This window comes from Centruroides sculpturatus, unplaced genomic scaffold (assembly GCF_000671375.1).
Source record: "Centruroides sculpturatus isolate CEXI.00-Female unplaced genomic scaffold, Cexi_2.0 scaffold477, whole genome shotgun sequence".
Lineage (NCBI taxonomy): Eukaryota > Metazoa > Arthropoda > Arachnida > Scorpiones > Buthidae > Centruroides > Centruroides sculpturatus.
In genome coordinates this window covers 235716-249399 of record NW_019385213.1, presented here as the reverse complement: position 1 = coordinate 249399, position 13684 = coordinate 235716, and the positions used below count along the sequence as shown (strand labels likewise).

Here is a 13684-nt window from a genome sequence, read left to right as displayed (position 1 = left end):
AGAGTATTATGGAAAAAGTTAATACATTTATTGAATAATTATAAATATTTTTGAAGATGGACTCAGATTTAAATCTTCATTTACAATACTGATCATTATAAAAAATAAGAATAATCTGATCATGAACTATGATGCATAGAAGATCCTCAAAAACTTGATCCTTATATACTAAAAAAAGCAGTTTTTAATTATTAAAACAAAAGTAAACTGGAAAATAATTCAAATACAGTAAAGCCTCGATTTAGTAGACAAAATTTCAGGTCTGTATGTCATATGTGAAAATTAACACCCTGTTAATTTTAAAACATATTTTACATGTAATTAAATTAACATGTGTTTTTTCCTCAAATCTACGAGTCACTGCTCTTAACTTCACACCACAATGGGTGTCTCTTGGCAAATAAACATCCAAAGAATACTAAATAGCAGTGGCATGCAATCCATGAAAGGTGTGGAAGTGCTGCTTTCCTTGTATTTTCTAAAATATAAATACATATTGTGCTATCATTTTCATATTTTAACATACTTCGAATTAATTAAAATTAATATTTTATTATAACTGCATTATGTATCTTATTACAAATTTCTATACTACATGTATAAAACAATGATAAGATTGCAATTGTATATTTAAATATAAATTTGTATATGCTTATTCCCAATGGAAGCACTGTATTGTTGAATATGAGATAGCCTCCATGGCAAAAATATTTAAATCATATAAAGCAGCCAGATTATATGCATTCGCGCATGCATTTTACAGAGCACCAACCTCTCGCAGTTTAGCTGGTGGATGCTACACACCAAAATATCATATAATGCTTCCAATAATTCTATCCATTAGCCACTTATAGGAAGCTATTTGACTAAGTGGATTGTTTTAAAAAGTAAAGAATATTCAATATTATTTTTATGTACATTTCTTTACAAAGCTACATTTAATTATAATTATATTGACAAATTTTCAGACAAAATCTTTAGAATTTTTAACACTTTTAGATATTAATAATTTTAAATATTATGAAAAACAATTTTCCAAAGCAAGTTTTAATTCTTTAAGTAAATTTTATGGAGAATTTTTTGATTTATCTAAATTAAGTAGTGAATTGCAATATTTATATTTGTATCCAGACTATATTGGCAAGTCACTCTTAGACATAAAAAATATTATAATTAATAATGATCTGAACAAAGATGTACTAAAAGAAATATATGATTTATTATCATTAATTTTTATGGTTCCATCTATGAGTGCATCTGTTGAGTGCAGTTTTTCAACCATGAAGCAAATTCATACACTCAGCAAGGAACACTCAGTCAGAAAAAAGATTGTCGACACCAACATTGCTTTCAATAGAAAAAACTTTTAAATACTTTGATGGAATCAAAATATTTAAAAGCTCTTTTTCTATTGATTTTTATGATAAAGTAATTAACGACTTTGCAAGAAAAACAAATTGTTGAATAGTTTATAACAAATAATAAAAATAAGTTTTTTTATCTTTGTTTCATGTCAATGTATCTATTTTAGAATTAAAAAAAATAAATTGTTTATTTTTGTCATTTCCAGTGTTTATTTATGATTTTTATGAAAATACAGCTTCCTAATCATCAAATATCACTACAAGCCACTGCAAAATAGATAATGTTTTTTGTTTTTGTCAAATTTAAATCTTGTTTACTTTTTAAAAACATTAATTGTATTTAACTAAAAAAATAAATAAAGTGTTTTTTCCAAAACATGTTTGTGCATTTATTTCAATTTATATCATATATCATTACAGTCTTAGTACTACTGTGAATACTTAAGCAATAATACCACATATCAGTGGCATGCGATGACATTTGATGATAGGGAAGCTGTGTTTCCATAAAAATTATAAACAAATACTGGAAATGACAAAAATAAACAATTGTATCTATTTTAGAATTAAAATAAATAATTGACATGAAACAAAAATATAAGAACTTGCTTATGAAAATAATTGCACAATATGTATTTATACTTTAAAAAATACAAGGGAAGCAGCACTTCCACAATTTCCATGGATTGCACGCCACTGCCACATCATATAAAAAACTTTTCTCTGAAATTAAACTTCATACATACTTAATTTTAGACAAATGACAAATTAAAAGCAGATAAACTAACTGATTTGCCAATTTTTAAACACATGCATTATGAATACCTACTTTACTATAGGATGAATGCAGAAAGTCACAAAGAACTTTATAATAGGATGGATATATATGAAAAAAAATTTCTTACAAAAAATTATACAATGAAAACTTTAACTGTTTGGACACATCACAAGAATGAATGAAAACAGAAAAATAAAGACTCTAATCTATGGTATTATGAATGGTTCTAACAAAAGATGCAGACCATATAGAGAATGGATTGATGACGTGAAGAAGTGGTGTGGAGTGAATGTACAGAAATTGAGAAAATTGGCAATGGATAGAGAGTAATGGAAGAAAATAGTAGAAAAGGCATCAGACACCAATGGGCAATGATTCCAGGGTTAATAATGATGACTTTATTATATAATGAACTTTTGGCTTTAATGGACAACCCTCACCAAATTAGTCCATTAAATCAAGGTGTTACTGTACTTTTATGAGATTATTTTGTTGGTATTCTGAGTTAATACAGATAAGCATTAAACAACCAATAAAGAAACAATAAAACAATTATTTATTTTACACTTAGAAACTCAACATCATATAACGATACAAAAAATCCAACACTAGGGATTGTAACTTCCCTTTCCAAGATCTCCCAAATAAAAACTCACATTAACTATATCAATAACATATAATTTAACTATCTTATTACAACTGATATCCAAGTCTGTTCAAGTGCTGTGGATCCTGTTGATTTCCAACATAATTCAACACTGCCTCAAACTCATCATATAATAACAAGAAACTTCTTATTCAAATTAACATGGTAACCACTAATGTAAATAATCAGATCACTAACCTTAAACTAAAAATAGAAAGATTACAGATAAGACCTGGTAATGTAACCTTAAATTTAATACAATGAATAAAGTCATACATCAATTCTCTTCTCTTTTTCTAGATATGCTCTCCTTGGATTTTTTGATGTTCCTTTCCTTGTTGATTAATTCATAGAATTTGATCAAACTCCACATACACATTTCTTGAATTTTTCCTAACTTAATTAATGAACCAAACCTTTTCTTTCTCACACAGACAAAAATGCCCTCTTTTGTTTCACTCATCTCTCCTTTTATTTTTTTTCTCACATTCTGGCTCCTTTATTGGGGACTAAGTGACTATGAACTATGAATAGTGGGTATCAAAAAACAAGGACAGAAATAACACTATGTAGCCAAGAGGTTAGGACAAAGGTACTCAAAATAGAAATGAGTAGTGGAAAAACAATTAAATAGGTTTTGTATAAATACATATAAATAATCTAATAGATCCTTTTATGCAAGTACAGTATAAATAAATTAACCAACTGGCATATAGCCACACTTTCATTGATTTTTAATATCAGTGTCATGAAAATACAGAGAAATTTAATATAGAATGATTTAATGTAAATGAATAAAATATGCTTTTGAACTTTCAGTTATATTTTCATCAGATTTATAGTGTTAATAGTGTTATGAACTTACTTTTGTGCTCTTTGTAGAAAAGGCCATACAAATACTCTTCCTCCAGGTATAATTAATGGATTTATGTGACAGCATCCTTTAATAAATAAATAAATATAAATCATAAATTCAGCAACAGCTAGATCTAACAATTCTTATAAAACCATAAATAAATTATGAAAATTAATATCACATTTAGGCAAACATATAACAATTTTAGCTAATTACTAAAGTGAATTATATTAAATAATATTTATTAAAATAATATTAAATAAAAATTAAAATGTAATAATATAATAATAATAAAAATACCTATAACAATAGTCAAATACAGTGATACCTCGGTTTTCGTCAGTAATCCATCTGAAAACAATCAGCAAAATCTGAAACTGACGAAAACCGAGGCAATTATTTCCATATGAAACAATGTGATTCCAATTAATTCATTCTAGACCACAGGTTCTCAAACTTATTTTGACCACTGCCCACTTTGAGATTCAAAAAAAAAAAAAAAATCTATTGCCCCCATATCTTTTAACTTACCTTTTTATATTACCATCTGTTGCATATCTTAAAAATAATTATTGCAAATATAATGTTTAAACATGCATTATTATATGAATAGGATAGATAGAGTGTGACACATATCCTATTTCTGAGATCAAAGAATGTTTCAATGAGAAAAAATAAAAGTCATATGTAATCACTGAGCCTTCTACTGCCCCTGAAAGCCTCCAGCGCCCACAAGGGGCGTTATCGCTCACTTTGAGAAAGGATGTTCTAGACCAGGGCTTCTTAAACTATGGGTCATGACCCCATTTGGGGTTGCGGGATTTTAATGCAAAATATTGAAAATAATTTGTGAGAGTTTGAAAATGGCACGCTTTGTGTCATAGGTTTCGTGAGTTGCGCTTTATGCCACTTCTGGTGCAGCAAGACAATGATTCAGCAACACTGATTGTAGTGTGAACTAGTGTACCGGTAGTGTTGTCGCTTTTCAGTGTATTCAGTTGTCTCTGTTCTATTGTAACACAAGATTGAACTGTAGTAGTACACCATTATTGTTTTTGCAAATTTGTATATATCTTTATTTTATATTTTTTGGGTTGCAAAAAAATCAAAATCATAAATGGGGTCATGAATAAAAAGTTTAAGAAGCCCTGTTCTAGACACTCCATAATACATGCCAAAACACATTTTATAGAGAATTAATATAGTGTTAAATACTAAAAGCAATAAGAAATTAATATAAAAGACTAATTAGCATAACTAGATAAAATAACTAGCATTAAGATAAAATCAATGGAATTATTTGGCTAGACATCCAGGGTAATGTCTTGTCTTGTAGAAGCTAGTTGGACATGAAGTTCTAGCCTATATCGCCCCATGATGTAATTGTCATGTAATAGTAGTAGTTTGGAATGTACAGAAATTGAGAAAATTGGCAATGGATAGAGAGTAATGGAAGAAAATAGTAGAAAAGGCATCAGACACCAATGGGCAATGATTCCAGGGTTAATAATGATGACTTTATTATATAATGAACTTTTGGCTTTAATGGACAACCCTCACCAAATTAGTCCATTAAATCAAGGTGTTACTNATTTTTTGGCAAAAAAAAAAAATCGACAAAAACCAAAACCGATGAAAACCGAGGTATTACTGTAAATAGTTAAGGCCTCATTTTAAAAAGTGGTTAGGTTCCCAGCCCATTGTTCATAAAGTGAGTCATTTATAACTTAAGGAAAAATTGTAATATATTTAAATAAAATTTGTTCCTTTAGTAAAAGAAATCACTATGAAAATCACTATAATATTTCAATTTGAATAAATAATGATGGTTATTTTATAATTATTTTACACATATAATATTTATAAATAAAATGAGACAAAAGTTATACATTAAAAACATATTTCAAAACAGTGGCATAATGAAGAAGCATCAACGGATCTGGACCTAGATTGAGAGTAATTTATATAACACACTGAGGCTTTTCTAGCTAGGAACTGTAATATGTCTGTTGGACCTTTTTCTTTCCCTTCTCCAACATGTCATATGGTTTGTTATAGCTCTTTGGAAGAAAGAGCTGCATTTCCAGTTAGGATCATTATGCCAGTCAGGAGATTCACAAGCAGTTTGTATATGTGTGAATGCTTTTCAAGTGTTTTTCTGGTGAGAGAGAATTGAGAGCTTGTATAGAGCCTGGGATAGAGTGAGACCCTTTTGCCTTTTGGTGAGATCTTTAGCAGTTGTTTTTTTGAACAAATAAAATATGTAGGAAGTTTTTTTTATTAATGAAAAGCATCTTAAAGATTTTGTTCTATTAGCTGTCAGTAAAAATAATATTTTATAGGGGTTTTAATTTTATAGAAATCATTATAGGCCCCAAAGTTTTCTCCAGGCCTGGAGAAAAATCCCTAGTTCCCATCTTGACAGCCCTAAGTGATCACTGAGTAGTGCCATTTCCTGAATTTCTGTCCTCTTCACTGTTCTCTTTAGCAAGTTGTGCTGCCAGCTCTTCCAAATCTTTCTTTGAAAATTGCTCTTCATGTCTTTCTATCATTCACATCAATGTCAAACTTCCTAATGTCAACATTTTGACCAATCCAAACCAAGAAAAGTCAGAAACTGCATCAGGCCACAATTTCTACCAGAAGCTAACTTGACATTAATTTGAGAATTCAGATATGACTGTGACATTTTTTCCCAGACTGCTAAATACTTTTGCTCTTAAGAATATTGAAGGACTTCCAAAAATAGTTAATAGCTTTATCACCAAAATATCACCAACTTTGTTAAAAATTGCAATATTACAGTGCTGACATTATAGTTATGCTTTTACTTTTGTTTTTTGTCATGTTCTTGAATTTTTTGATATTAATTTAAAATGTTTGTTAATGTGAATCTTTGTAAAAAGGGGAAACATAATTCAAGGCTTTACTGTAATTATTTTTCTTTTCTATAAATAATTAATATTTTATTATATTTTATAAGTTTATATTTAAAATATAATGTTTGAAAATTATTAAGTTTTAGACTTCCATAAACAAACTTAATAAATAATTTTCTTTAGCAATATATCAGTTTTGTTTACAATCAACTAATGCTATTTGAATCCACAATAAATGAATTTCTTTACTAAATTTTAAAAATTTATTTCAGATCATAAAATTTATCATGATAGCAGAATTGGGATATTGTTTCGCATTGTCATCCATGCTGGCTGACCCCATTGCAAGTTGAGTCCATCCATAATGAACAAAACTGTAGCCAACCTTATTCTGCTAGTGATTTACATTATCAAACTATTCCATCAGTTATTTTCGATATTAGAATTACTAAAAGATTATTATTTTAAATAACAAATATAAAATATGCGCATATTTTTATTGCTTTACAGTCAATTTCACTAAAAATCACTCTTGTCATTTAAACTGTGCCAAGCCTTATTCTAAGGGTTTTTCCTACTGCACAAATATCAGTTTTGTTTTGGCCAAGCCAATAAATCCTAACATTAACAAGCTGTTCTAAAAAACATAAATGGAAGATAAGGAGAATAATACAAGTCTCATATCTGTTAATTATTTATTAATTTCAATTATTATTCAATCTTAATTGTTAGACATGCACAGTATGCACTGTACTCCTGCATGTGATATAATTTACTATATGATAAGTGCACTGTGGTTGTGGATTATAGTTCTAAATAATAATATTCATGTTGCAGCTGTATAAAAAATATCTTTTGTATATACTCAAAACAAATGGTAAATCCTACCAACATTCCTTCCATAGCTCTTTTTTGTGGCCCAAATAATATATACACTGTGTAACTTAGGTAAATATTTTAACTTTAATATAACTAGAAGAAAGAAATACATAAAAAAAACCAAGAATTAGACAATTAATTACTACGAAATTCAAAATTCCCATTGCACAGCAGCATGTTAGAATATGTGCTGCTGTGTGCAAACTGTATAATGTTCAATATGCATAATATGTCCCAAGTGCCTGATTATGATGATGATGATAATAAATTATTGAAAGTACTAATGTTAAATATATTTTAGCCAAAAATCTTTGTTTTTTTCTTCTTTGTTATTTGGCATTTATAAAATTGTGTATTTTTAGTAATCTGTGCAATATGCAAAAAGTTCTTCATTTAGTTAATATTATTACTTTCATTTTTTGATGTAAATTGATTACATAATTATTGTTAAGACAAAAAATAAAGCATTACCTTTCGTTTTCTTTTGTTCTTTTATTACTTAACTTTACTGACTAGCGGAACTTATTTACAACATTTCAAATTGACGNTAAACCCACGACCAAACTCCCAGCGTTCAGGGAATGGAACCATTGGCTAATGGTGGGCCATCGAGAATTAATGCCACAATGAGCTGGAAAATGCATGAATTGTCCTTTATTTTCGCAAAATTATCAGTGAGGTCACTTGAGCATGCCGACAAAATCCAAAGCAATCAACGAAAACTGAGAAAAATTTTTTGCAAAAAAAAAAAAAATCGACAAAAACCAAAACCGATGAAAACCGAGGTATTACTGTAAATAGTTAAGGCCTCATTTTAAAAAGTGGTTAGGTTCCCAGCCCATTGTTCATAAAGTGAGTCATTTATAACTTAAGGAAAAATTGTAATATATTTAAATAAAATTTGTTCCTTTAGTAAAAGAAATCACTATGAAAAGTTAATAATATTTCAATTTGAATAAATAATTATGGTTATTTTATAATTATTTTACACATATAATATTTATAAATAAAATGAGACAAAAGTTATACATTAAAAACATATTTCAAAACAGTGGCATAATGAAGAAGCATCAACGGATCTGGACCTAGATTGAGAGTAATTTATATAACACACTGAGGCTTTTCTAGCTAGGAACTGTAATATGTCTGTTGGACCTTTTTCTTTCCCTTCTCCAACATGTCATATGGTTTGTTATAGCTCTTTGGAAGAAAGAGCTGCATTTCCAGTTAGGATCATTATGCCAGTCAGGAGATTCACAAGCAGTTTGTATATGTGTGAATGCTTTTCAAGTGTTTTTCTGGTGAGAGAGAATTGAGAGCTTGTATAGAGCCTGGGATAGAGTGAGACCCTTTTGCCTTTTGGTGACCTCTTTAGCAGTTGTTTTTTTTGAACAAATAAAATATGTAGGAAGTTTTTTTTATTAATGAAAAGCATCTTAAAGATTTTGTTCTATTAGCTGTCAGTAAAAATAATATTTTATAGGGGTTTTAATTTTATAGAAATCATTATAGGCCCCAAAGTTTTCTCCAGGCCTGGAGAAAAATCCCTAGTTCCCATCTTGACAGCCCTAAGTGATCACTGAGTAGTGCCATTTCCTGAATTTCTGTCCTCTTCACTGTTCTCTTTAGCAAGTTGTGCTGCCAGCTCTTCCAAATCTTTCTTTGAAAATTGCTCTTTATGTCTTTCTATCATTCACATCAATGTCAAACTTCCTAATGTCAACATTTTGACCAATCCAAACCAAGAAAAGTCAGAAACTGCATCAGGCCACAATTTCTACCAGAAGCTAACTTGACATTAATTTCAGAATTCAGATATGACTGTGACATTTTTTCCCAGACTGCTAAATACTTTTGCTCTTAAGAATATTGAAGGACTTCCAAAAATAGTTAATAGCTTTATCACCAAAATATCACCAACTTTGTTAAAAATTGCAATATTACAGTGCTGACATTATAGTTATGCTTTTACTTTTGTTTTTTGTCATGTTCTTGAATTTTTTGATATTAATTTAAAATGTTTGTTAATGTGAATCTTTGTAAAAAGGGGAAACATAATTCAAGGCTTTACTGTAATTATTTTTCTTTTCTATAAATAATTAATATTTTATTATATTTTATAAGTTTATATTTAAAATATAATGTTTGAAAATTATTAAGTTTTAGACTTCCATAAACAAACTTAATAAATAATTTTCTTTAGCAATATATCAGTTTTGTTTACAATCAACTAATGCTATTTGAATCCACAATAAATGAATTTCTTTACTAAATTTTAAAAATTTATTTCAGATCATAAAATTTATCATGATAGCAGAATTGGGATATTGTTTCGCATTGTCATCCATGCTGGCTGACCCCATTGCAAGTTGAGTCCATCCATAATGAACAAAACTGTAGCCAACCTTATTCTGCTAGTGATTTACATTATCAAACTATTCCATCAGTTATTTTCGATATTAGAATTACTAAAAGATTATTATTTTAAATAACAAATATAAAATATGCGCATATTTTTATTGCTTTACAGTCAATTTCACTAAAAATCACTCTTGTCATTTAAACTGTGCCAAGCCTTATTCTAAGGGTTTTTCCTACTGCACAAATATCAGTTTTGTTTTGGCCAAGCCAATAAATCCTAACATTAACAAGCTGTTCTAAAAAACATAAATGGAAGATAAGGAGAATAATACAAGTCTCATATCTGTTAATTATTTATTAATTTCAATTATTATTCAATCTTAATTGTTAGACATGCACAGTATGCACTGTACTCCTGCATGTGATATAATTTACTATATGATAAGTGCACTGTGGTTGTGGATTATAGTTCTAAATAATAATATTCATGTTGCAGCTGTATAAAAAATATCTTTTGTATATACTCAAAACAAATGGTAAATCCTACCAACATTCCTTCCATAGCTCTTTTTTGTGGCCCAAATAATATATACACTGTGTAACTTAGGTAAATATTTTAACTTTAATATAACTAGAAGAAAGAAATACATAAAAAAAACCAAGAATTAGACAATTAATTACTACGAAATTCAAAATTCCCATTGCACAGCAGCATGTTAGAATATGTGCTGCTGTGTGCAAACTGTATAATGTTCAATATGCATAATATGTCCCAAGTGCCTGATTATGATGATGATGATAATAAATTATTGAAAGTACTAATGTTAAATATATTTTAGCCAAAAATCTTTGTTTTTTTCTTCTTTGTTATTTGGCATTTATAAAATTGTGTATTTTTAGTAATCTGTGCAATATGCAAAAAGTTCTTCATTTAGTTAATATTATTACTTTCATTTTTTGATGTAAATTGATTACATAATTATTGTTAAGACAAAAAATAAAGCATTACCTTTCGTTTTCTTTTGTTCTTTTATTACTTAACTTTACTGACTAGCGGAACTTATTTACAACATTTCAAATTGACAAACCTCCGACGACAGAACACTTTTGCCAGTGTTGCCAGATATAGCTGTACAATAATTAACAATATAAATGTACAATAATTAACACGCCTCCTTACATTTATATTGTAACACAAAATAGTTAAACACAAGAAAAGTAACATCCAAGTTGACAGCACTATTAATTAACAAATTATCTTAATCTCACACATCTTATCATCTTATATTCTATTCTTTTACATTTAGCATCTCTCTATATTTAATGAATTTGACATTTCCTAATGCCTTGGTAAAAATATCAGCAATATTATTTTCTTACACTAATTTTACAATTTCAAATTTTCCTTTCTTAACATTCTCATTTACATTAGACTTTTCCAGTTTTAAATTTAATTCCATAGGTGTTTTATACAATTTGAATTTTCAATATTATAACGTTTAGCTAAAGACTCAATATAAGATTTCTGACTTAAGGTTAAAATATTATCTTGTACATAGTCATATTCAATATCAATACCAATGTAGTTTTTTTACTCTACCTAAATCCTTCATTCTAAACTTATTAGATAACTTGTTTTTAATGTCAACAATAATTTGTTTATCTTTACAGCAAATCAAAAGGTCATCAACAAATAATAAAATGTAAATTGTCAAATCATTCTCTTTTTTAACATACAGGCAATAATCATATTTACTCCTGTAAAAATCAAGAGTAGTCAGAAAGTCATTAAAACATTCATACCATGCTCGAGGACTTTCCCTTAATCCATATAATGACTTATTCAATTTATAAACTCTATCAGTACCATCTTCATAACCAATTGGCTGTTTTACATAAACTTCAGACAAAACTTTACCATTTAGAAATGCTGTTTCTACATCCATTTGATGAATATTTAAAGAATTTTGACAGCAATAAGACAGTAGCAACTTTAAAGTCGGCATTTTAGCAACAGGAGAATAAATGTCATCAATACAATCAGTTTGTTGAAAACCTCTTACCACTAACCTGGCTTTATATTCACTTTCACTCTTCTTTCTGTATATCCACTTCACATCAATTACCCTTTTGTCTTTAGGAGGCTTGCTCACAAGTGTCCATGTATTGTTTATCACAAGACTGTCCATCTCGGAATTCATTGCTGCTTTCCATTTCTTTGAATCATCACTTGTCATCGCCTCCTGAAAATTTTCTGGAACAGTAGCATCACAGTAATTTACACTTATACTGTAATAACCAAATTCTTCATCAAAGCGGAGTGGATGTTTAATTTGTCTTCCTGATCTTTTTCCTTTTGTTTTTTCTTCATCCTCTTTTATCTCATCATTACTATTTTCTTTATGTGTATTGTCTTTTTCCAAGTCTTTTGTCATATCCTTTTCTTGATGGTTTGTACTAGTAGAGTCTTCTCCTTCCTTTTCCTTTGCTTGATCTGAATCCTTTTGTCTTTCTTCTTTATCTTCATTCTTTTCCTCTTTCTCATTTTCAAATCCACACAAGTTTACATTCTCTTCTATTATGTCACAATGTCTAGCCATTATAACTCTGCTATTCATCAATACTCTATATCCAGTATCTGTATATCCAATCAAAATTCCAACCTCTGCTTTCTTGTCCCATTTAGATTTTCGTTTTTCTTCTGGAATTCTTACGAATACTTTACTTCCATATAATTTTAAATTTTTTACTGATGGCTTCCTTTTGAAAAATATTTCATATGGCGTTTTTCTCTCAATGGTATTAGTTAATGTTCTGTTTTTAAGATATGCAGCTGTTTTAATTACTTCTGGCCAAAATCTTCTTTCAATTTTTGCTTCTGATAAAAGACATCTCCCCATATCCATTAATGTTCGATTGTATCTTTCTGCTGTTCCATTTAGTTCATGCACATATGATGGACAAGGTTTTATTATTATTCCCTTTTCCTTTGCAAACTTAAAAATTCTTGCATTCATATACTCCTTCCCATTGTCACATCGCAGTTCCTTTATCATCTTTCCAGTCAAGTTTTGAACTTCATTAACATACTGTACTAAGCATTCATATACTTCATCTTTTGTCTGGATACAATAAACTTTAACTAGTTTGCTATAATCATCTATGAAATTTAAGAAATATTTTTCTCCAAGATTTCCTGTAGTTTGATGTGGTCCATTTAGATCTGTATGTACAATTTCTAATATGTCTTCTGCTCTTCTCCTGTTATTATGAAATGGTAAGTTATGCATTTTGTTTTCAATACATGTAGCACACTTTAAATATTCTGGTTCAATCTCTCTGGGTAGTCCATCTAGTGATTCATTTTTACACATTATTTTCAAGTTGTTAAAATTGATATGTCCCAGTGTTCTATGTAGTTTTTCTTTTATAGTCATGTTGCTTTTACTCATGTTCGCTTGTGATTTTCTTTCATTGATATAACTTTTCATTTTATATAGTTTATCCTCTTTGATTGCAACAGCTATCACCTTTCCATATGGGTTGTATATTTTTGAAAATTTTCTCCTTGAAACAATTGAATGTTTATCTGTGATCCTCGAATAACTCAACAAGTTTGCCTTCATATCTTTTACAAAATAGACATTTTCCAACGTAACCTCAGACTTTTGTCCATAAACTGGGAAACAAGTTTTAATATTGCCAACTTTTGTAGCTTCTAATATTCTTCCATCACCAACTTTTACTTTTATAGGTTTCTTCAATGTCTCAGAGGTTTCAAAATACTCATCGGTGTTAATGATATGATCTGTGCAACCACTATCAAGTAACCATTCTATTTCATCTATCTTTGACTTTTCGTTTTTACTTGTAGTATTAATATAAGTATTATTTGCAATGGTAGTCTGAAAACTATTTCCT

At 28.8% G+C, this 13684-nt stretch overlaps 1 protein-coding gene across 3 annotated transcripts in view; it reads right to left on the bottom strand.

Moving 5' to 3' along the window:
* Positions 1-13684, bottom strand: part of LOC111636229 (flotillin-1-like) — a 53378-nt gene that overhangs the window by 33865 nt on the left and 5829 nt on the right. For all 3 annotated transcript variants that reach the window (XM_023381440.1, XM_023381439.1, XM_023381441.1), the window contains exon 2: positions 3654-3729. In XM_023381440.1, the coding sequence (XP_023237208.1) occupies positions 3654-3729 (76 nt within the window). The remainder of the gene's footprint in view (positions 1-3653; positions 3730-13684) is intronic.